This window comes from Xiphias gladius, chromosome 17 (genome assembly GCF_016859285.1).
Source record: "Xiphias gladius isolate SHS-SW01 ecotype Sanya breed wild chromosome 17, ASM1685928v1, whole genome shotgun sequence".
NCBI lineage: Eukaryota > Metazoa > Chordata > Actinopteri > Istiophoriformes > Xiphiidae > Xiphias > Xiphias gladius.
Genome location: NC_053416.1, coordinates 16,243,443 through 16,266,450, shown reverse-complemented (window position 1 = coordinate 16,266,450; position 23,008 = coordinate 16,243,443). Strand labels below are relative to the sequence as shown.

Sequence of the window (23,008 nt, the reverse complement as noted above, 5' to 3'; positions counted from 1 at the left end):
CTGTTCTGCACAACGGGACTTCAGCAGCTCCGCATGAAAATGGGTTGTGATGAGATGTTACACACAAACTGCTGTAGTGTGTGCAGAGTTACTTTGTAAAATGACTTATCAGAATGATGCAACTGCAGGGTTTTAAAATGTAGCTCAACTGTAAATGGCTTTTGACTATGATTAATCAATCAAATCAGAGTCACATTACAATGAAGCTTATTCTTATACAGAATTTAATTATCATCACAGACAACAATAAATTAAATAATTTAAAATCAAGTAAGTATATAAGCTACAGTATCTGAAGAAAACTAAACAGAGAAAACAAAAAACACTCGTTGAGATTAATAAATATGCTCAGGTGAAAGTGACACAATAATCAGAAAGGAAATACATGTTTGAAGCATGTTTGAGTTTGAATAAATCTCTTGTTTGTATATAAAGACAGAAAGGGACTTCATTCTGTTACATACCGTATGTGCTGATTGATGCAGTTGTGTTACCGCTTAGGCTCTTTACCACATTCTCACATAAACAGTAGTTTCACCCTCTCTGCCTCAACAGACAACAAATTAAAACTAATTTATGGAAACCCATTGTGTCACTAAACTGGTTGAAGTATGCAATTTGAAATATGATTAAATAATTGACTACACCTAAAAAAAAGACTTGGTGTGAATTCCATTTGCATATAAAAAGTATTTTTCTTTACTGGCAGATTCTTACAGTAACACTTCTGGGACACTGCAATTTTTTGCCATCTGCTAAAGATGATGGTTTTGTAATGAAATTTGCTCTGCTTGGAAGTTTCTGGTAATGGTCATGCTGTTAATTGTTTACTTTTTTTTTTTTTTGCATTTCTCATGACAAAATCAATTTGTTGTGGGTTTTGTCAGGAATGATGAACACAAGTTGCAAGTTTAATAGTTTCCCTCTGTGTGTGTAAAGTACTTGTTGACTAGGAAAGCTGATCCTCATATTGTTTTCTGAAACAGTCTCCAGCAGGGAAGAAGTCCCAGCAACGCTCCTGGTACATCTTCCACACGTACGACTCCTAAAACAGAGGATTTAAGAAAAACAAGAATTCAAAGGAGGACACTCACATGAGGAAGAGCAACTGAAAGGGGCAGACACCCCAATCAGACAGTGGGGATCCTCCTAATAAAACAAAACAGCAATTAAAAAACTGTAATAAAACAATTCAGACCGACCTGCCCAGTGTGCTCTGTCTCATCTTTGTTGATAAGGTACATTAAGAAGAACCTAAAAAAGAACTCGCATGTTAATATTTTCTCATTCGTACATGCACACTTACTGTACATGCATACACAAACTCACATATTGAACATGCACACACCGTAACACGGAGGAGATACTCACATGTAATTGGCCAAGTTGTGTTCATCTAAAGTGTGGGTCTCAAAGCCATGTGGTGTCGTATCAAAGTAGTCACTTCCAATGCCACATATGAAGCATTTTGTCTGCACAGAACAATCAGTGATGAGAAATAAAGCCATGTTGTGCATAAATCAGATAAAAGTGTAATACTGTTATACAGTGTTATACCTCCATGTCTTCCTTGACCTGCTCCTGTTGGTCTCTGAGTTCTCCGAAGGCGTCAATGATCAGACCTATAATATTTGCACACTAACATTATCGATCAATCAAGTGTCAAATTTAAAAAACCTTAAAATTCCTTTCCTACAACAGCTTCAAGTAAGTCTGTTCCTTTTTCCTCATTTAGGAGTTCGCTCCAATGTTAGTGCCCAATGGCATGACATTTGAAAAGTGTTTTCCAGGCCAGCATTGTCTTTACCCTGAATAATAGCCAGCAGAATGACAATGACGAAGAAGAAGAAAGTTATATCAAAGACCACTCGATACAGCTCGTATTCATCTCCAGCTGGATCCTCGATCTCATCTCCAATGCCTCCGCCAGCACGCACACCCACATACATGTGGAACAGGTAACACTGTAAAGTAAAGAAAATACACATCGTCAGTTGGGAAGTGGTGCAGACACGAATGTGGCAAAGTGCACATTTTTTAGATCAACAGTGACGTACAGTCATCATGTCATCACATTTCATATCTGGTTCATCTTCATCCTCACTCTTGTTGTAAAACTTGCGGAAGAAATTGAAGGCAACTACGGTGTAAAGGTACACCACCACAGCCAACAAGCCCACTGTCATCATGAGCTGGCAGAAACAAGACAGAAACAGAGTAAGTACATTCAAACTGAAGTAAAATTAATTCTATTGAATTTTTTTCTGCACCTGCCTGTTTGCCATTGTGTGTGACTGAGGACAGGATAGTGCGCAGAGTCTTGACACCCATGGCAATATCCAGCAAGTGACAGGCGAAGAAGAAGTTGTTGTAATGCCCAAGCAAGGACATGACCAGGTACCAACAGAGATAAAGGAAAGTCTACAAAGAGATAACAAGGAATGTTCTTTCATTTCACAGAGGCAAGGTCATGGTCACATAGCAGGATATATAGTACAGTATAGTATGATATGGTGTGGTATAATATATTATAGTGTGCAATACACAATTAAATATGGGTTTGCTTACACCATCTGTGAACACAACACCAAATTTCCAGATCTGGTACTTGATGTCAACGGAGGTCCCCCTAAAAAGATACAATATTAGTTGACATTCATGTGAAATTATAGGTCTCAATTTTGAAGAGCAATGTCTAATGTTCATCATTGCACATCTTTATTGTACCATACCATGCAAACACAGAGTTGTCTGGTTCTTCCTGTTTCTTCTCATGTTGTTGACTCACATCCAGGGAGGCTAAATCAACACCCAGGAGCTCAGCGATTCTCTCTCTGCCATAAATGTCTCCATACTTATCCAGAACCTGGACACAGGCATTACATTACACATTAACATGCTCTACAGAGCCCACTTTAAAACCACCAAAATCAAAAACAACTCACCTTTCGTTTGACAAACTTATCCCAATAGTTGTTTGGGAAAGAGCTGTGTAAAAAAGGGACATCATTTATTAATAAAATTAGGAAAGAAAACCTCTTGTTATTAGAAGTAGCTTTCTCGTGAGCCTACTTAATCTTGACACTATAGTGAAGCATCTGTTAGGAGACAAATAATTCCTTTATCCACATACGGCGTATTGAGGACCAGTCGGTCCCACTGGCCCTTGATGTCATCATCCTCAGGCTGCTCAGTGATGAAGAGGCCGTCAAACTCTAGCTTTCGTGCAAGTTCTTTCTCCCTTTTAAATATCACCAGTGGAATCTGCCAAAAACAATTGCAAATGCTCTTTAACTGAAGTATGTACATTTTTGGAATCAGTTTCTGGTATAAGGTAGAACATGGTTTATTAGGTTCAACTGTTCTTTACTGTATGCCCATCATACCTTGAGGCAGTTGTAGCCGATGATGCAGATGAATGAGATGACTGTGTGCAGGATGGCAAGGAAGGCCAATGTGGGCTGCATGTAGCCAGTGCTCTCCTCTAAATAATAATAAACCGGTATGTCTTCCTCATCCTCATCTCCTCCTTCATTCATTCCAGATCCCTCAGCCTCTTCTCCTGAACCTTCAAAAAACCCAGAGCCCTCGAACAGCCCGCTTCCCTCTGACAGTCCAGATCCTTCCATCTCCTCGCCCTCAGGCGGGCTTTCAGACACCTAAACAGAACAGAAAAATGTAGATAAAAGACAGCTTGGTACAGTGGAACTTTCTTTGACTGAACCTCAGACAGCTCACACATAATTTATATAGGCATTTCCTTTGATGAAACCATCTAACACTAAGATAAATATGAGACTGTACTGAGCACTTAAGTACAACACAATCATTCAAATGCGAAATTATCTTTTTACCCTGTAGAACAGCAGAATGAAGTTCAGGGCAAATGCAAGGAACAGAGCCAAAAAACGCAGGTTGTAGAAGTTTCTGGAGAGGTAGTTCTACAAAAGAGGGATAGCATGAGAGAATATTTTTCAGCTGATTTGTGAGTTGGCAATTAGAGAGTGACATTGGAATTATGCTAGTAAGTCAATTCTGAAATAAATACTAGCAGCTGTGGTACCATAAATTTATTTCTTTGGGTTTCCAGCTCAGTCCAGATTTGAAAACCTTCCTTTTTCTGCTTCTTTTCTTTTTTTGTCGCAGATTTCTTTGGTTCTTCTGGTTTTTCTTTGTCTTTGCTCTGGGATTCTTTCTCTGGTTTCTCTCCAGTTTCAACACTGAAAAACAAACACAGAAGGTTTTTTTTTTAAATGTTTCTGTATTCTATCAACATCAAAATCATGACGCACTAAGGCTGTCACTACTACAGATGTGCAGCCCTTTGAATTTACCATCTGTCTGTCTATGTCTCTCCTCTCCAGGTCCCCTACAGAGAGGCCCAATTCTATACTGTATAGTAATACTCCAAGTGTACTGTATATTATATACTGGTAGAAATGTTGATGGTGCAATATTTTGGCAGTTAGCACAAGTAATTTGCTGTATGGAAATAGCCCAAGGCATGTACCTGAGCTGTGAATACAGGACACAAACATCACACCATGCCAAGTTGTTTCAGCAAAATTATCTTATCTATACTATATGCCAGTCTTGGCTAAATGGTCTAGTCTGTTATCTACAATCATGACAGAGAGCATATTAATGAAGCTGCGAAAAAAACTCAAATTTCTTACTCAGCCTTTTCAGGCTCTGGAGGAGGCTCCTCGACAGGAACAGGTTCAGGTGGTTTCTGGCCAGCATCAGTCTCTTCTGGTGGCTGTAACAAAACAAAAACACACACAATAGTTTAAGGAGGTAATGTTTTCACCCGTGTCTGTTTGTTGGCTTGTTTGTTGGTTTATTTGTCAACAAGATTACTCAAAAGGTACTGAACCAATTTGCACCCAACGTGGTGGAGGGATGGGGAATGGGCCAGGGAAGAAACCATCACATTTTGGGGCAGATCCTGATCATTTACTATGAAATTAATTTTTTTCTCTGAAGTCTGGTGTATGCTGTTAGACATTGGCCTTGGAGGAGGTCTGCACTCTACTGAGTACCATTGTAGTTTGTTTATTTGTCAGCAGAATTTTGCAAAAAGTACCAAACCAAATTGCATGGAAATTGGTGGAGGGATGGGGCATGGGCCAAGGAAGGACCCATTAGATTTTGGGGTAGATCCAGATCATTTACTGTGAATTTGAATTTTTTGGCTGGACCACAACAGTGGGGCCAGCCCCATAAACGCAGATGTTGCTGACTGAGTGAGTGAGTGAGTGAGTGAGTGAGTGAGTGAGTGAGTGAGAAACTCCAACACTCAGCTGGCCGATCGTTGGAATTTCCCCATTTGTCGTTGCTTTTTGTTTAACAAATATACAGTACAAGATTTGATCTTTTTCTTTCTCAATTTTTGGGAGATGTCTGTCAATACACAGAATAATATAGGTTTAGGACTGGAAGAATTAGCTAATATTTACATACATTTTTATTTACCTAAAGTGCAAAAAACTCACCATTTTTCTCTTTGTTATGGGAGTTCCTTCAGGAGTTGGAGGTTCAACAGGTGCCTCTACACCCATGTCTCCAAGTCCACCTGGAGCATCAATACCTGGTATCCTCCCACCCTCTTTCTCCTGGGTATCCTCCTCTTCCTCCTCACCACTCCCAGTCTCTCCAGTGTCTGTTACCCCTCCAGTGTCTTGTTCTTCCCCTGTCCTTGGCTCCCCTGGTCCATCTCCATGTACATCATCCTGCGTTGGATCTGGCATGCTTGCTAAAATCTCAGTCACGGTGATATTTTTAGCTCCCTCCACTAAGCCACCTCCAAACAGTGTTTGCCAGATGATCATAAAGAAGCCTTTGCACACATTGTAAATGAAGTGTAGTATACTCATTAGGATGGTCCAGAAAAAAGTGGACAAGGCCACCGCAATTTCCTTGAACGTCATCTTTCTTACCCTGCGATATTGTCTTCGAAGGTTACGGAAGGTGAAAATGCTGAAGAAGCTTAACATGCTGTTTATAAAATCTGCAAAGGCAGAGCTTGATTCAGGCTGCCCTTCCTCTCCATTACTATCCTCATCACCTCCTCCATTTTCTCCCCCTCCTGCTCCTACCTCACCTCCACCTTCATCTCCTTCATCATCTTCTTCTCCCTTTTCTTCTTCCTCCTGCTCTGAAATTTGTGAGGCTATATTCATCTCAAAGATGGTGTCCTCACAGAAGTTGACAAACATCTCCATCTTCTCTGATTCACCACCCTCATTGACAACATCAAAGATAAACTGTCGTTTGGACTCTCTGACCTGGGGCATCTCCCATTGCCTGCGGTTTACTTCACTGATTTCAAAGTAGATGCGCTCAATCTTTCGGCTGGCGCCCATTATTTCAATACGGCCGAGGAAGGGGCGGAAGTAGTTCAGCACACTCTCTGCTTGCTCAAGGAAATTCTGTAGCCTGGTGTCATGGGGGACATGCTCAGACAGGTTGGTGAGCAGAACTGCAATGTTGAAGCCAATGTCCTTGGCAGGTTCCTGGAAGCGATTGGCGAACTCCTCATAGTTAATCATGTCATTCTCATCTGCCTCTGAGCAGGACAAAAGAAACTGGATCTCAGAAGGGGAGTACTGTTTCTGACTGTCCATGGCCTTCTGGAAGTCCTTCTTGGAGATCAGTCCTCGAGGGTCCGTGACATAATCGCTGAAAGCATCTGAGGCCACAATATCTTTCAGTTTGAGGAACATGTCAAAGAACTTGAGGATCATCTCCACGTTGCTGGAGGACTCTACCAACATGTCTACCATCTGGCGGGCAATTGTACCATTTACCACGTTTCCTGAATAATACAGAGTAAATTCAAACAGAGGTTTGAACAGGACAAAATGGGAAGAAATGAAAACTGCTGACCACGAAACAACAGATAAAAGCTTTTTACCCTCTAACAGTGAGAGCAGCATAACAACCATGTCTTTCTGTAGGTCAAGAAGCTCCTTCAGCAAACCAATCTGGCTGGAGTCCTGTGACCATAAAAGGATGCAAGATCTTACAATAATGACAACAGATTTTAGAGATGCAATAGTAATTGGTGAAATGGAAAGCACAAGTGAAAAGTGTCAAGAGTTATCACACAACATTATTTTAACACAAAGTAACCCAAATACGTTATGATATGAGGTTTACATTCAGAAATATGTGGGTTGAACACACTCACATTCACAACAAAGAGGGTGCTGCAAAAAGAAGTTAATTATCCAAACCCTCATGCTGAGAGAATTTGTAAAAACTTAAAAATGGTTTAGGAAAACTTGAATGTCACAATGTAAACTTAACCAATCTCATTTAGTTTTACATAAATTCTGGGTTCAGCGCAAATAAAAACCAGAATGCTTTTTGATGCCACTGGCCTAATCTTATTCTCTTCATATGGTTTGTGTTTGGATATGTATTGCTTCGTCCTAAATATGCTATGAATATAATGTATATTCATAGCATATATACTATACAAACATATACTAATGTTATTTATTATTCTAAATAGTGTTATAGCCAAACAGAGACACAGAAGCCACAAAGGAACACACCAAAAATAAACAGCATACTTCTTCAGGTAAATTATTAGTGAATAAAAATGGCAACAGAATCATAACCCCTGTTAAATGTGCGCACACAAAGTGGATGTCACATTAAAATGTATAATCCAACACCAAAGAATCTCATATTAAAGTGTATACTCCAAAAGCGAAGGTTAAATGTCAGTCCCTTTTCCCAGGGTGTTTTGTAGTAACCTGCTTCTTTGTTATGAATTCAATGATTCAGCAAAAAACGTGTTTGCTTTTAATTATAATATTGTTGCTTTTAAAATTCTTGGTGCTGTACAAAGTAATGGTAATTGCTTAACAAGACATGATGCTTTGCAGTAGGGAGAGTATTGCCATGTCTGGAAATTCACAATTAGTATGCTATTCCTGTGGCCTAATGTGGTACAGTATGCATAAGCAATTGTGCCTCAAGATTTTACTCGAGTGTTTAGAAAAATTATAATGACTTGGTGAATAATGGATTGAATAATGATTTCTCCATTTGGATTTGAAATTTGTACTAGAAGTATGAAGTAATTTGGTGTGCACTGGGATTTAGCAACAGTAATGTGTAACAGCAGAGTGGGGAAAGGTTTGGGTCTCACAAAGTATGTTCTTCTCTTATTTCTGTCTGATTTATGAGACACAAGTGGATCTTTAGCTGTATTTCAAAATTCTGAACTTCAGTTTTATACTCCTTCAAAGACCATCAAAATAAAATTCAATATCATGATGAATTCTGCCTGTAAGGTAAAATAGGTAGTTGGTGATTACAAAAAAAAAAAGGAAAAAAAAGTAATTTCAGGGAGAACATTTTCCAAAATGAATTTAAAAAGGTTGCACATGTGGTTTATCCTGTGTGGTGAAAATTTTTTTTTAGATTAGATATGAGAATAAGTTTTTCCATCATTGTGTGACATTTTTACTTAATGCAAAAAATTAAAAACATGGACAGAGGTTTTCGTTGCAAATCCAATCATCTTTGTTCCTTTTCCAAAATGATCTGGTGTAGTTATTTAACCTTCAAACAACATCTATCGAAAATTTTAGCAATTTTTGAAGTGTTTATTTGATCAAATGACTTGAAAAAGCTTTGTGTTGGTTGACACGATATGGGATGTGGTTGTTGTGACTTCAGACTGACTTAACGAGTATCTGCCTTTATAAACTCAGCTTCTACCTTGTCCTCAGTTTTGTTTGGAAAGATACTGAGCTCAGCATTTAATCAACTGTCAGTGTCAAAATGAAAAACAATCAACTGTGCTATCACAGCATGGGCGCAGGACCGAGGGCAGAGCTTATCATCGCTAACATTAACTGATGATAGCCGTTCACAATAAAACTTCCTTTGGGCTAGCCAGCCGGGAGAAGACTACTGTTGATATTTGTGAGTCACTGTAAACTGTTTAAACAGAGGGATTGTACTAACTCAGTTCAATTGTGTAGGTTAGGTTTTGTTAGCCCCCAATAAACAATGACTGACTTAATGGAGGAAGATTAGTTCATCTTAACAGATGTCTGCAAGGTAGATAGCTAGACCTAACGGCCTGAATGTGAATCCATAGGATGGATGAGTTTTGCAGTGCTTGTAGTTACTACTAATCACAGTCAACTATCGATGTCCACTTTGTTCTAATAACACAACAAAGTGCTACATTTCAGAGGTTTTATATGAGTGGCCCTTGTTTTCATGGCTTTCGCAGTCTTTTAATATGCTTTTAAAGAAGAAGTAACGTATTGAGAATCTGACTGTGAGCTAACAATGGAGTTTTCAGTCAGCAGTAAGTAGAGCTCCACTGCTAAAAGCTGCTGATTCGATAGTGACAATGATAACTCAGTATAGTCAGTTCACTTTGAAATCCCATATATAAAGACTTGCTCGTACATGTACCGAACATCTCTAATTGACAATGCGTTTCCATTTCAAAACAAGAAAAGGCCCCTTTACATCTCCCGCCTCTGCTGGGCAACACTGAAAGGCAATACAGGTTTTCAATTTGTTTTCTGTGTTGTAAAATGATTTTAATGTGGCATGAAAAAGTAATGCCACAATAAAAGAAACAATTAATTTAGTTACATTTGTTTTTCATTTAATTATGACACAGTGAATGTATACACAAAATAGGAAATACAAATACCAATGTATATTGTATTTCACTTTATTTATTTGTTTATTTGTTTTGTTTGACTTGTTTTCATTTAGGTATTTTAGGATCTTTCATAATATACAAACCCCTAATTAAAACCTTTGAAATTAGGTCAATTCTTATTTCATCTTTAAAAGCAGGTGGGTATAAAACAACCTGACAAGGAAAACCAACACTGAATAAATTGCAAACTATTAAACACAATATCACATCAATCGATAAATAAAATGGATACATACTTTACCCTGCATTGACCATGTGGAAGACAGTTTAAATAATGAATAAATTATTCAGTCGTTAAACAATTAAAGACATTATTACATTTTCAAATACACTTGTGTATGACAAATATTTTCTTTCATTTCACAGTAAAACAATGTTTGGTCTAGTCTTGATTTACACACTAAGGGCCCTATTTTAACCACGCAAGCACAACGACAAGTGCAAGGTGGTAGGTCTTGGGCGCACGGGCTGTGCGGGCGTCTCCAGGCGCCCCGGCAGCGCAACGTGCAAAAGGGCTGGCCGGGTTGGAACATAAATCGGAGGGTGCGGCGATTAGTAAATTCGCTCTTAGCCAGTCGCATCACTGGTCTCACCGCTCTGAAACAGCTGTGCCAATCACAGTCACACACGGCGACAACAGCCCAACGAATGGAAAGTGGCTTCTTTAGGAACTCATGTCGTTGTTTGGATGGTGCCGAGCGACACGACCTGAACACACAGCGCCTCAATTCTGCAGCCAGAGACGGACGGTGTAGGTTTTTATTTATCTTCGACAATGATGATAGAAAATACGTAACAACTAGACACCTTCTTGGGATGGGATCACACCAGCCGCGACGCATGTCAACATGTTGACGTTCCGACCCAGGAGGACTCAGTAGTCATTACTACATGAGTACTTAGTAGTTATCACAACATCATTACACAAGCACTCACTCGCTACAGCCGGTGTCCCCAGGACCACGTTTTGCCATGATCTCTCTCTCTCTCTCTCTCTCTCTCACACACACACACACACACACACACACACACACACACACACACACACACACACACACACACACACACACACACACACACACACACACAGAGACTCAAAAGACAATACCAGCCATGCTGTCACAGCTGGTAAAAACGTTGATGAGGCTGCTTATATGACCACACCCATTCTACTCTATCTTATGTCATAAAGGCTCACGCCACAGCGTAAAATGTGAATGTGTGTCAGTGACACACAGGATTGGTGTTATCCAACATCTGCCACTCGAACAACCGCATACCGAGTCACAACAGACCAGTGTGTAGTATTTTATGGAAATACTCTGTAGCAGCCCGGTGTCATCCACACGTGATCTAAAAAAGCTAAACACAGTGGACAGCAGTGCGTAATGGCACTGCGCTCCGGCGCGGCACTTCTCAAATTAAAGGCTACAGATTTATCATCAGCATGTGTGTCCTGCTACCTCCGGATGGCTGCAGGGATTTAATGAACTCAAAGAGAAGCTTTTCGTACAGAATAAAGCAGCTGTGGACAACAGGTACTGTAAGAATCACTAATCTATGGATAGATGCAGACTGATGTACCGGCGTTCCTACTTTAAACACAATAAACGTTCATTTTTTTATGCCAATGGCTGAGGCGTGATGAATTCAAATGGTTCATTTACATTTAAAAGGTTATTCCATCATTGCTGATCATTTGCTTCGTGTATCTAGTTTGCTCTTGTTGAGAAAATCACCAAAGAGGCAGCTGACGTTGAGTCAGAAACAGACGTGGTTCTGATACACCTATTTTCAGCACAAAGACACACACACACATGCACACGCACACACGCGCGCGCGCACGCACACACACACACACACACACACACACACACACACACACACACACACACACACTTATACGTGTTTGTGTCTGCTGATTGGGTAACAGCTCTTACACACCCGCCAAAGAAATCATACCTCGAAACCCTTTGCACAACGTTTCGAGGAGACATATAGTTCAACCTGGAATCCGTGGCAGGACGGTGCACACCGTTTACAGACTGTTCGTGCCCCAGGCGTTGCGGTGCCTCATTTGAATGAACCTCCCTCCTGTTCGCACCTCTCCCCCCGCGTGTGCACTGTGAGCTCTGCGCTTGGCACCAACATACCACACGAAGGGGCCAAGCGAGTTTCAAAGTCAGGAAATTACCAAACCGTCGGAGCGCTGCTTGCACTCGTCTTTGCGGCGCCAAGAAAATAGGGCCCCAAATAATAAATCACATCCTTTACATTCTGTCCTATGATTAGAGTTTACTCTTTGGGATTACACATTTAAAACATCCCCTGTTCACTGGTGTATCATAGTATTTCAAATAGCCTATGATTTCTGCAAAACAGAACATCTGATAATGGGTGAGAATATCAGGTCAAAAAGGGCAGAGCACGGGAAAGTAATTTTCTGTTAAGTGCATTCTATTTGTTAGAGTGTGCTGAGCTGGGAGCTTACAGAAGTATGTATGGCTTGGCTCTTAACTTGAATGTATGATTAGAGGGTTATGCATGCAAACACTTTACTAATGATACAGGTGTGCTATTAGCCTCAGTCATCCACAGAGGATGACTGCACTTTATAGAGTGGAAAAGTCATGGGATTTCTCTCAAAGTATTTTGACATTTCATTTGTAGCATTAAAGTTGCACCATATAGTCTGACACCAACGTGATTCCACACTTTGTCAGCTTGAACTGTTACCTTTAAGTGCATCCATATTTTCATGATTAATTACATGTTTATGTAATTCACAAAAAAAAAGGTATATGGAACCGGCTGGAGAAATTTATTTAATAATGTGCATTACATTAAATGAATATTAAAGGCCTTTTTTTACAGCAGAAATTTAGACTTGTCATAGAAGGAAAGTACAGGTGTTACTAATAATATTAATGATGTCTCTGCTCTATTCACTAAGCCATGAAAGTGTGATGTTGTGCCAGCATGCACAAAACCAGGGGCCTGAAACTGAAGCAGCGAAATGGGATTCGGCCATCATTAATTTGATCTTTTACACCTGTGATCTTCCTACTGTGACGTGTCAAAAATGTCTTCATTGAAAAAGGCGTCCATTCCAGGTTATTGTGAATGTGAAGAACCACCTTGAAACCAGCCCATACAGTAGCTACAAATAAATGGCGGAAATATTTATAGAATCAAGAAATCCAAAGTGACTTTACTCTCTAAATGTGATATTCAGGCATACTATATGCAGTGGATACTGGCTTACCTGTTACACAAAAGTTTGCAAGCATGTTTACTATTAGGCTTGTGACAACATAGTTTTTTTTCATGCACATCTAAGGAGCTGCTTTATGGTTTATACTGTTATATGTACATGGACCAAGCAGAGGTGAAGTCCATCGAAATCAACAGGAGGATTGTCTTAAAGCCATGGTAATGATAAGGTGATTTTGTAAACTTAAACTAATGTAATGGACAATAAGTGCTATGTTGACTCTCTCCTTTGTGACCCATGATAGTTTCAGAGGGCCAAATCGGAACAGAAAATGAGCACCAGTGCACAACTGAGGAAACACTTGGCTCTAAAGAGCACCGCACCTTTCATAGTTACCATCAATTTCTGTCAAAATAAAATATGTCATGAATTCAAAGTCGATTACATAATTGTAGATTTGAGGTCATTGAGCTCAGTCCACACACGAAGTTGCAGAAAGGCAACAATGAGTTTGTGTTTCCTTCATTTGACATGACTACAGCAAATAAATATTTTTCCGTTTGGAAGGTATAATCAGCTGATCGGTATGTGCATACCTGTGCCAGCTTCATCATCATGTGGGCAAAGACATGAAGGAACCCGACAATAGCATCCCACAGCCTGCTGTGGGCCAGGGACTGCTGGTTGCCAGTGCATGGGCCCTGAAGAGAGAAACTGTGTGTTACACACACAACAAACAACCAGCTCGTGTAGAAGCCTGATCTGTTCAAAGTTTACCTGAATATATTCAGTTAGACTGTTGAAAATCTGTTTTGCCACCGTCATAGCTTTGGAGAAATTCTTTTTGCCTGGTTCATCGATGACGTCCTTCCCAGAGTAATACCAGTAGAAATCACTGATAGACTCCTTGATTGAAAAAATGAGAGGTAAGTAGCATATTCCCTCTACCCTAAAAATATTTTATTTTTAAAGAAGAATCAGACTAAAACATATAATTTGGCTTATAAATCCCTTCTTAATCAATTTAAAATACTATATACAAAATACTTACAGTGTTCCGATCATGTGACTTTCTGGATTTTCTGAACTACCACATAAAAACCCTTTGGGATATACAATGACTGGAAAATCCATAGCAAAGTTTTATAGCGAAGGTTCATCCAATCAAACAGCTACAAATTCAATAGCGCATCCCGTTATAAACGTAGTATTTGTGACAAAATAATCCCCAATATGGCCTTTCAAAATTTTAGTTTTTATCTTCATTAATTTCACTCTTTGGGCTAAATTACTCTCAAGCAGCACCTGGAGTCGGAGGAGGTAATCCACGGTACAGATGATGATGTTGATGGTAGTTGTGCTGCCTGTCTGCGTCCGCAAATAGTTCTGAAAATCTGCAGCAAAATATAAATCATTTTGAAAAGTAGTCACGTTTGACAGTGTCTGCTTTAATGGCATTAATACCTTGGTTTGAATTTAAATGTACTCTCATTTGAAACATAAGTCATTCTCACCATTATTGTGACCCTCACAAAGCAGCTGCAAGAAACGGAAGAGGTCACAGGTGAACTCATCATCAGACATCACTTTCTCATCTAAAAAAAAAAAAAAAATCAAATCAATGAAAGTGTTAAATTACATCCTAAAAGCAGGGTGAGATCAGTCTAAATACAATGGTTAAAATATATATATATATATCACTGGTAATTACTTTATCAGGTAAAACAGTGTGAGGATGGGAAATAAAATTCATTTCTCAACTTACCATCATCTCTCTGGATTTTAGTATAAGACATTGCAATAACCACCAGTGACTGTGTGTTGCTTTTCTACCATGAGTCACGCTTAATTGTATAGCTAATATTAATAGAAGAAATACAAATGACTATGGTCTGACAATGGTCTAACATACAATCAAATGTCAAACGACATACTGGAGGCATCAGCATCACATGCATACAGCTAACGTACAAACAGGATGCAGTGAAAAATTACGACAGTAATAGACAAACACATTAACAACATGTATATACTAAACAGACAGTAAAAATACACTGTTGTACAGAAAGAAAGACAACATTAAAGTTAAAACATTGTAGAACCCGTGGGTGAACTGGTCATCTGGAGTTTTACTTTTTGCAAATGTGTATCATCCCATATATCAAATCTGAGCACCAATTTAAAATATACCACAAAAAATGGGCTGTACACTCCATATGTAGAATATTACTTGATACCAGTTCACCACTGGCTGTAGTGAATACACACACACAGCTACACAGACACCGAATCATGCAGCACACACACCAACTTTGCTCTACTGCAGCAGAGTTAAATGTCAGAGAGGTTGGGGCATTGTCCATCAAAATGTTGAAGGGAATCCAGTGCTTGATATAGTACATCAGAGAAAGAGAGTGTGCATTCTTTAGTCAAATCAAAATTACAGTTTGAGGAGCTAATGACTTCCAACAGACTTATACTTGGATGTGCAGGTAAGGGTTTAATCCTTAAACTTTAAGAGATTAAGTTCAAGATATCAGAATATTCTTTTTATTGTTTTGTGTTTAAAAAGGGTTAAAAACTACTATTCTGATAGATTTGAATGTGCTGAGTCTTTTCAAACTTGATGAACATTAGTTATTGAGATTGACAGCAGTTACAACAATGTTTGTAGCCATAATTCAAGATATGAACAGCCTCTCTATAAATGATGTGACTGAAGGTTGTGAAATGAAGAGCTCTATCACCATCTATAAAAAATATTTTTCATTAGAGTCTCACCCACAGTTTTAGTAGTTTTTTCGTGAGCAGAAAAGACCAGATTCCGTTCATTGCCTTTTGAAATAAAAAAGAAATGTGACAGAGACATCCAATCCTCTCTTGGTAGAATTTTAATGTTAGAAAAAGAGGTGATGGAGCAAGAGGGACAGGGGAGAGAAAGAGGAATATGAGGAACAGTGACGCAGATGGACAGAAACATGATTTACCCCGATCTAGGTTCAAGTCTGAGGACCATGAAAGAAGGGACAAGGGAGAGGTGGCAGTGATCGTGGGGAAGGGAGAGAGGATCAGTGTGTTGACAACAGTAGAGGACTAAGAGATGAGGAGGGGGAGATTAACAACATTCCATGGCAAATTCGTTCAGGTAGAATTTCAAATGATCCTCCAGAATTAGATGACAAAAGCTGGTAAAAAAGTAGGTGAAGCCCAGTCAACAAGTCCAACTACTAGACATACTAAGGAAAAAACCTGGACTAATTTAATTGAAATAAAAAATCCTTACATCTAATTCTTTAACAGTTATCCAGGTGTTAATAATATTTCATGTTAGGAACCTAATCATTCCATTAAATTAAAATGTGTGCAGTAAATGCCACAGATGGAAAAACATTTAGAGGATTGATGAATTAATAGATGATCAGAATGTCTTAAATGTATCTATTTATTCAGTCTGACACTGGATAGAGTTTTCTACTCCATAATTATTCCTCTGAAATGCATATTTTGTTGCTCAGAAATAGGAAATCCCCTGTTCTTTTTTGGCACAGGTTGTCGCTAATCTACAATACACAGAAATAACCTATATGGGATTTTTGGGACATATAGAGCACTCAAATCAAGTGAAGACGACCAGACCTCTTGCACACAAAGAACCTATTTTCCAGCCATATCAGATAAGCATGATTTTGATTTTCAGTTAGGTTATTTTAGCATACTTGCTTTGCACAGTTGCCAACCCAATGTCCCCCAATGTTTTATTGCTAATTGATAAGAAATTATACAATAAAAATATAACATCTGCTTAAATTTTTTTTTCGGTCATCAGTGTAGATGATAAAGGTTTGCACTATGATGTTAAATGTAGTGCATGTAGGCTATGCAACTGTTGTTCATAGGAGAACTGCTGCCATCATGTGTGCTGCTGAGGTGAAAATTGCAGTACAATGAATAACAATATCACTTGGTACGCACTTATTTTTGAGTTGTCTCTGTGAATAACTTCTATTCTTTCTGTTCTATTTATAATTTCTATTCTTGATTCCTCATTCAGACAAAATGTGTGCCATCTTCACTTGTATCCCATCGCTGGGGACTGTGTCAGTATTGTGTAATGAGATGGGTGAGGTAAGTGTATTCAACAATGTAATCTGCACCTTCAAACGATGCAGATAATCTATTACATGATAATATTAAACAATGGCTGTGGTGTGATGTTTCCCCTGCTGTACCATGGGCCCTATTAGGTGTGTAAAAGTGATGCTGAAGAAAAGAGTATGGAGACTTACTAGTGCCCTCCTCTGAGACCATGCCCAGCCCCTCTGCCTTGTTCTGCCTCTCAAAGGCATTTAGATCCAAGACACTGCAGAGAACATAAACCCATTTTTAGATTTGAAATCCTCACTCTTCAAACGTAAACAACTAAGTTACTTCAATATTCAAAAGTTGAAAATTGTGTTCATTGATTGAAAACTGACCAGCATGTCTGCATCAGTGCTTGGACACTCAAAAAGAAGCCCACATCCTTCTTATCTTTCAGGTACTCTAGCATTTTCTGACAAAAAAAGGAGTAATCCATAAAAAGCGCTACTTTAAAGGTAACTTCTGATTCCAAATTACATGATCTAAAGGATTCGTTTTCCGAGCACATACCCGTTGAACCTCACTGTTTCCACCATTAAGGATAGAGATACCCAGCTTGAGCGTTGTAGACACCATCGGGCCAGTCTCACCTGCAAGAAAAAAAACCAAACAAACAAAAAGAGAACAAACTCATACACTTGGCAAGGCTAAACCGAACCGCAGTGCAGGCAGGTTTGCAGACAAAAAGTGCTGACTGAATATAAGGAGCTGGACTACCTTTGCAGGCACTGATCATTTGCAGGACCATCTCTGCAGCACCACGGTTGTGAAGTCGGGACTGCTGGTACAAGAGCCTTTGTTTCTCCATTTCTTTTTCCTGTGGTGGACACAAACTTTATGAGCATTTGGTGCTTTTTACCTATATTTCACAGAGAGAATTTGAATAGATAGCATGGACTCTTTTGGGTCAGGATTAGAAATACACCAGCTGTTTAAATTAAAAAAAAAAAAAGAGTTGTTTATTCAAATTGTCCACTCTATCCATTCATATTCTCAGATTCAATTCACATTCACTCACCTTTCACTCAAGTCCCTAACTTTTCACCTCATTACTGTCTAATTAACTTACCATTATCTTCTCAAATGGTTCATAACGCACCATTAACCATCTATACATACAGTGATCTTATAGAAAAAGTATCTATTAATTGGTAGGTTATGTGAACTACATTTTATTACCAATGTCACATCATGCTTTTCCTCTGTGTTGTATATTAGAACATTGTGTAACTCATTGATCATTTTCTTTTCTATTGCCTTTTACAAGCATTTGCTTTATGGGTTATTACTGTCTGACTCGCACACATTCTGACACTTTATTAGTCATGGAGTTGTTACACTACTTCCTCACGTTTGCTGGCTGGAGCAAGCGTTAGACTACAGGAAACAGCCCCACTGGCTTAGCATTTTAGCCATATAACTCACCAAAGTGTCTTTATTGCAGGAGCCCTGCAAAGAAGATACTTTGGACAAAAGCTGTAATACCTCTGTATTCGAGATATTCCTTTGGCATTTCATAGTAGTGTGCCCTTGCTTTACGAAATGGTTTGAAGTATGAATGCAAAATTTAAAAAAAAACTCAAAACATTACTCTGGCTCCAAATGGCCTTTAATCTCTACCTGTGCTAATGCACAGTTCTTTATTTATAGTATTGAGCCAACTGGGAATGAAGTGCCATTTATAGAAAGAAAATGGCTATCAAATGAATATCTCTGAATTCAGAGGACAAATCGACATTCGTCTGTTCAGCCACATCACAAATCCACTTGTAGCATCCCACATCCTGACCCTCAAACACAACCCCCCCCCCTCCCCTGCCTCCCTCCCTCCCGCCCTCCCTCCCTTCCCACACCCAACCCCCCTCCCACCCACCCACATATTTCTGGTCATGCTCTACCCACTATGTGTCGTGTAGTTGGTCCTCAAACTTACACTGCAGTCCCTGACTATCTCAAGAAACCTGATCATGAACTATGCTCTATACGATGCATGTGAACTGACTATGTGTATGATTATGTAGCTTTTAAGGTTGCATGGTCTACACTGGCTTTCACTGTAGTCCGTCAGTACGCTATGTGAGTGGGGGAGGGGGACATTGATCAGTAGCATTCAGTTAAGAAAGACTGGTGTTATGACGGTGAGAGGGATTACATGGAACGATGGCAAAAGAGACAGAGAGAAAGACAAACGGGACAGCTATATAAACTGGGAGAAATGACATCACTAGTCAGTGAGTTTGTGTTAAATCACATTCACAATCATTTTCAGTAGAGATCTCATTTTGAATAACCCTTAAAACACCTCCGATATCATCTCCAGGCTTTTTGTACAGTCTTTTAGCATGTCTAACCCCCCAGTTTGATATGAGCGCTCACACATTTAAAAGGAATTTTTGAACTGGTAAATATTTTTTAGTAGTTTAATCCGACAGTACGTGACAATACGAAAATCTCACTGGAGTTCTTTGACAGTTCAGCTCCATTTGCCTCTAACAGTGAAGTCAGCACCGAGCGTATCAATGAGTACAGTGTCTGAGGCTCATAAATTTGACACAAGGAATGTTGTGAAGGCCTGCACAGTGGCAGGTGGTGTTGCTTTTCAGAATAAACCATATATTATAAAAAGCCCTGCCAGCCCCCGTCAATTCTATGAGCTGAACATGATAACACTAGAGGAGTGGACAGTGTGTTAAACTGTATGGTGTAACAGGAAACCTTTGAGCTACATTGTTCTTACAAATTTGCCTGATTTTCATAACATCATCAAAAAGTGGTTTGCATTATCCATCGAGCTGAGTTGATTACTTATTTTAAAAAGGTTAATCATTATTAAAGCTATGAATATTATTCGATTATCATTATTATTATTGTTGATGTTAGTTTCATATTAATTTAATTTAATGTAATTAGTCCAATCCTGATTCAAGGCACAAAGAGGTGTAAACAAGACTAGTAGGTCTTTTGAAACAGTAAATGGTGCATTGAAATAATTGCAGCGCTTGTTACAATTGGATTACAATAATTTTTTGTCTCAAATTGTTGTGGGATTTGAAAAATTAGGATACATATAATAATTGATAGAGCAAAAAAAAAAACAAACATCTGGATTGGAGCTTTGAGTTTCTAAATCAAGCATCTCACAATAAATGAAGCAGAACATACAGACAGAAGAGACAGAGCACAGACAGAACACACAGAGGTTATGAGACAAAACATAGAAAGACAGAGAGAGAGATGTGGTTGTGAAATAATGCTCCGATGATGAGGCCACTCAATGCGTCGAGAGCTACCGCTCCACTGTGTTCCTGGTCCCTAGCCCCTGGCCGCCCATTACCAGTTCTGACTGTCGCACCTCAAAGGACATCTCATCCTCAGCATTTTCCACCATTTCCTCTCCTCCTTCTTCTTCCTCACCAATATGGCAACTCTAAACAAATGGAGGGATTAAGAAAAAAATATTAGTGTTTCAAAATACATTATGCACATATCAAACCTCAACTAATAGCCAAAACTCTCTGCAATGACTCACCTTTGCCATAATATCTGCATAAGCCATATAAAGATGATCTGTATCAAGTTTACTGAAATGGGACAAGAGAAGACAATTGGCAAACTAGGAATAACATGTTTCCATGTGTTTATACCTCATTTCTGTACATCTCAGTGTCATTTTACAGTAGCAGCAAGGTCCTATCTAACCTCTTTTCTGTTAGAGCAGTACGACTGAAATGCAGAATGAGCTGGTGGAGGGGATCTGGCTTTGTTTCTTTCTCCTCCTCTTCATCTCCTTCCTCTTGCTCCATTGCTTTCTGGGATGCACAGGGAGGGGAAGGGTGAGCGATGGCAAGGAAAGAAAACAATTCTGGGGGAGACATGCACGAGATGCCACTCACAGACAAGTCATCTATCATCCTGTCTTCAAATGAGTAACCCTCAGTGTGAAGCCAGTTGCGTTTGTATCCCTCAAGGAACATATTTGAAGCTCTGTGCCTGCGATTAAAAAACAAAAACAAAAAATGACTTGTGTTAACCTTTTTTATGCATCCGCCGAAGTTATTTTGTGAACATCCTCTACTGTACATGTCAGATCTGCCATAGATCCAGCTTTCTTACCTTGGAATGTTGTATAGTGGTGTCATCCTAAAGCAAGCGACCACAGCCCTGCGTCTCTGCTTGGACAACAGTTTGTGCCACACCATCTTCTTGGATTTAAACGGGTGCTCTGTCTATACCAGAGAAGGTAGACATTGCAAAAGTGTCCATAAGAGTTCCAATGGTAACTTTTTATGTACAGCATGAAATGCCTGAAGTTATAGTTGTTAATCTTTTCGATTGATTTCCCTCCAACATCTGCACCACATCTATTATTATTATTACTATTATTATTATTATTATTATTGTCATTGTTATTATCTCACGTGGTTGTTTCAAAATCTTTGTTATTATAGTTATGAGGCAACACATATGGGAAATCTAGTTTGAACAAGCATTGCCTTTATAACATGCATTATACAGACAAACTGAAACAAATGAAAAAAAGCACAAAAACATGCAAGACAAAACAAAAGAAACAATAATAAAGGAAAACCCCTCACTGTAATTTAGTTTTTCTTTCACATATATGCTACATATTTTCGCAGTGAGTCGAATCTAATTTTTTAAAGCTATTTCCATCTCTGTTAGTGGTCACATCTCATGTTCTGTGCTAGAGACACAGAATGCGTCCACAACAGTTAGTGTGGCTGACACTCACCACTTCAAGGTGGTAGAGGACAGCAGAAACTTCCTGCACTCTCTTGACAACTTTCACGGGAGCGTCAGCATCTTCAGCCTTCCCTGCCATCTCTTTGTACAGGGCCATCTGCCAGCGCATGGATGGGTTGTCCACCTTTCCACAACACAGGGATGCAGAGCTTTCTAAAACGTATTGTGACTGATAATCTATTATCACAAATCTGATTCCTTGGAAGTATATATAGCACCATTGGATTAACAACCCACAAATTATACCTTCCCCTGAAGATGAAGGTTGTTCTGGAGGAACTCTCTAACTTCTTCATCAGTGTCTCTCTGTAAAGTAAAAAGTTTTATCATTGTCCTCCTAAGGTCCTAATGGTTTGCGAGGTAAAATTGCTGCCGAACGGTTACTATATCACGGTATTTAACATCATACAAATGGTTTACAAGAATCTAATTCAATGTCAGAAAAAAACTACCAAAGAGTATCGGATCTTGGCCAAGTTGATAAGCTCCTGATCGGCGGGAGAGCACATGTTGAGGCCTATGGGGAGCATCTTTTTCAAGGCAGCCACAATAAGTGAAGTCTGCACAGAGTAACGATCTCCTCGTCTCTTCTTCTTGGTGCGTTCGGTATCTGAGCCTCCACCCTGAGAAAAGGGGACAATAGAGCAAAAAGCATTCACAGTATCTCATAAAATGCCAGGGGTACGACACCACAGTTAACACTGCTTTGTATCAAACACATTACAGCCCTGATTCAATGCCAGGCAGTCCATTTCATGGATATAAGACCACATTAGTAATTAACTATTTTTTCCTATAATGCTAGGAATGACTGCAATGCCACTAGAGAAAAAATATATGCTATTGTGCATCAGACAAAGTGAATATAAAATAAGTCTGTCAACACATTCAGCATTCATTATAATTCATGACAAACCTGTGATTGTTTTAATACTAACTACTGAACATCGTCCTACCTTTTAGTAATGACTCAGCGCTATACAGTGCTGCAAGCTGTTTATTATCCAATAACAGTAGATCTCTCCATGTAGAATTACCCAGCTACATTCACTGGGTATTCTTATTAAACATTTTACTGTCACAAATGTGTAGATAAAAAGTGCGTACATTTGAATGTCTCTATCCTGCGATTCCCCAAATATAAAGATCATTGTTTCTCTGAGCTCAGACTGGTAAGTAGA

At 39.2% G+C, this 23,008-nt stretch overlaps 1 protein-coding gene across 1 annotated transcript in view; it reads right to left on the bottom strand.

The window, feature by feature from the left end:
* Window positions 1-949: 949 nt before the first annotated feature.
* LOC120802314 (ryanodine receptor 1-like) overlaps window positions 950-23,008 on the bottom strand; it is a 50,261-nt gene continuing 28,202 nt past the window's right edge. Inside the window, exons 75-108 of the mRNA XM_040149990.1 lie at window positions 22,280-22,450; window positions 22,074-22,133; window positions 21,817-21,951; window positions 21,177-21,289; window positions 20,957-21,053; window positions 20,763-20,872; window positions 20,593-20,644; window positions 20,416-20,490; window positions 17,781-17,880; window positions 17,574-17,653; window positions 17,399-17,475; window positions 17,210-17,283; window positions 15,368-15,385; window positions 14,438-14,518; window positions 14,229-14,317; window positions 13,701-13,829; window positions 13,520-13,624; window positions 6,917-6,998; window positions 5,496-6,817; window positions 4,677-4,759; window positions 4,064-4,220; window positions 3,855-3,941; window positions 3,387-3,659; window positions 3,134-3,264; window positions 2,946-2,988; window positions 2,733-2,866; window positions 2,569-2,629; window positions 2,275-2,421; window positions 2,058-2,192; window positions 1,808-1,964; window positions 1,558-1,622; window positions 1,372-1,472; window positions 1,203-1,254; window positions 950-1,045 (exon numbers count right to left, since the gene is read on the bottom strand). Of these exons, the coding sequence (XP_040005924.1) occupies window positions 950-1,045; window positions 1,203-1,254; window positions 1,372-1,472; window positions 1,558-1,622; window positions 1,808-1,964; window positions 2,058-2,192; window positions 2,275-2,421; window positions 2,569-2,629; window positions 2,733-2,866; window positions 2,946-2,988; window positions 3,134-3,264; window positions 3,387-3,659; window positions 3,855-3,941; window positions 4,064-4,220; window positions 4,677-4,759; window positions 5,496-6,817; window positions 6,917-6,998; window positions 13,520-13,624; window positions 13,701-13,829; window positions 14,229-14,317; window positions 14,438-14,518; window positions 15,368-15,385; window positions 17,210-17,283; window positions 17,399-17,475; window positions 17,574-17,653; window positions 17,781-17,880; window positions 20,416-20,490; window positions 20,593-20,644; window positions 20,763-20,872; window positions 20,957-21,053; window positions 21,177-21,289; window positions 21,817-21,951; window positions 22,074-22,133; window positions 22,280-22,450 (4,692 nt within the window). The remainder of the gene's footprint in view (window positions 1,046-1,202; window positions 1,255-1,371; window positions 1,473-1,557; window positions 1,623-1,807; window positions 1,965-2,057; window positions 2,193-2,274; window positions 2,422-2,568; window positions 2,630-2,732; window positions 2,867-2,945; window positions 2,989-3,133; window positions 3,265-3,386; window positions 3,660-3,854; window positions 3,942-4,063; window positions 4,221-4,676; window positions 4,760-5,495; window positions 6,818-6,916; window positions 6,999-13,519; window positions 13,625-13,700; window positions 13,830-14,228; window positions 14,318-14,437; window positions 14,519-15,367; window positions 15,386-17,209; window positions 17,284-17,398; window positions 17,476-17,573; window positions 17,654-17,780; window positions 17,881-20,415; window positions 20,491-20,592; window positions 20,645-20,762; window positions 20,873-20,956; window positions 21,054-21,176; window positions 21,290-21,816; window positions 21,952-22,073; window positions 22,134-22,279; window positions 22,451-23,008) is intronic.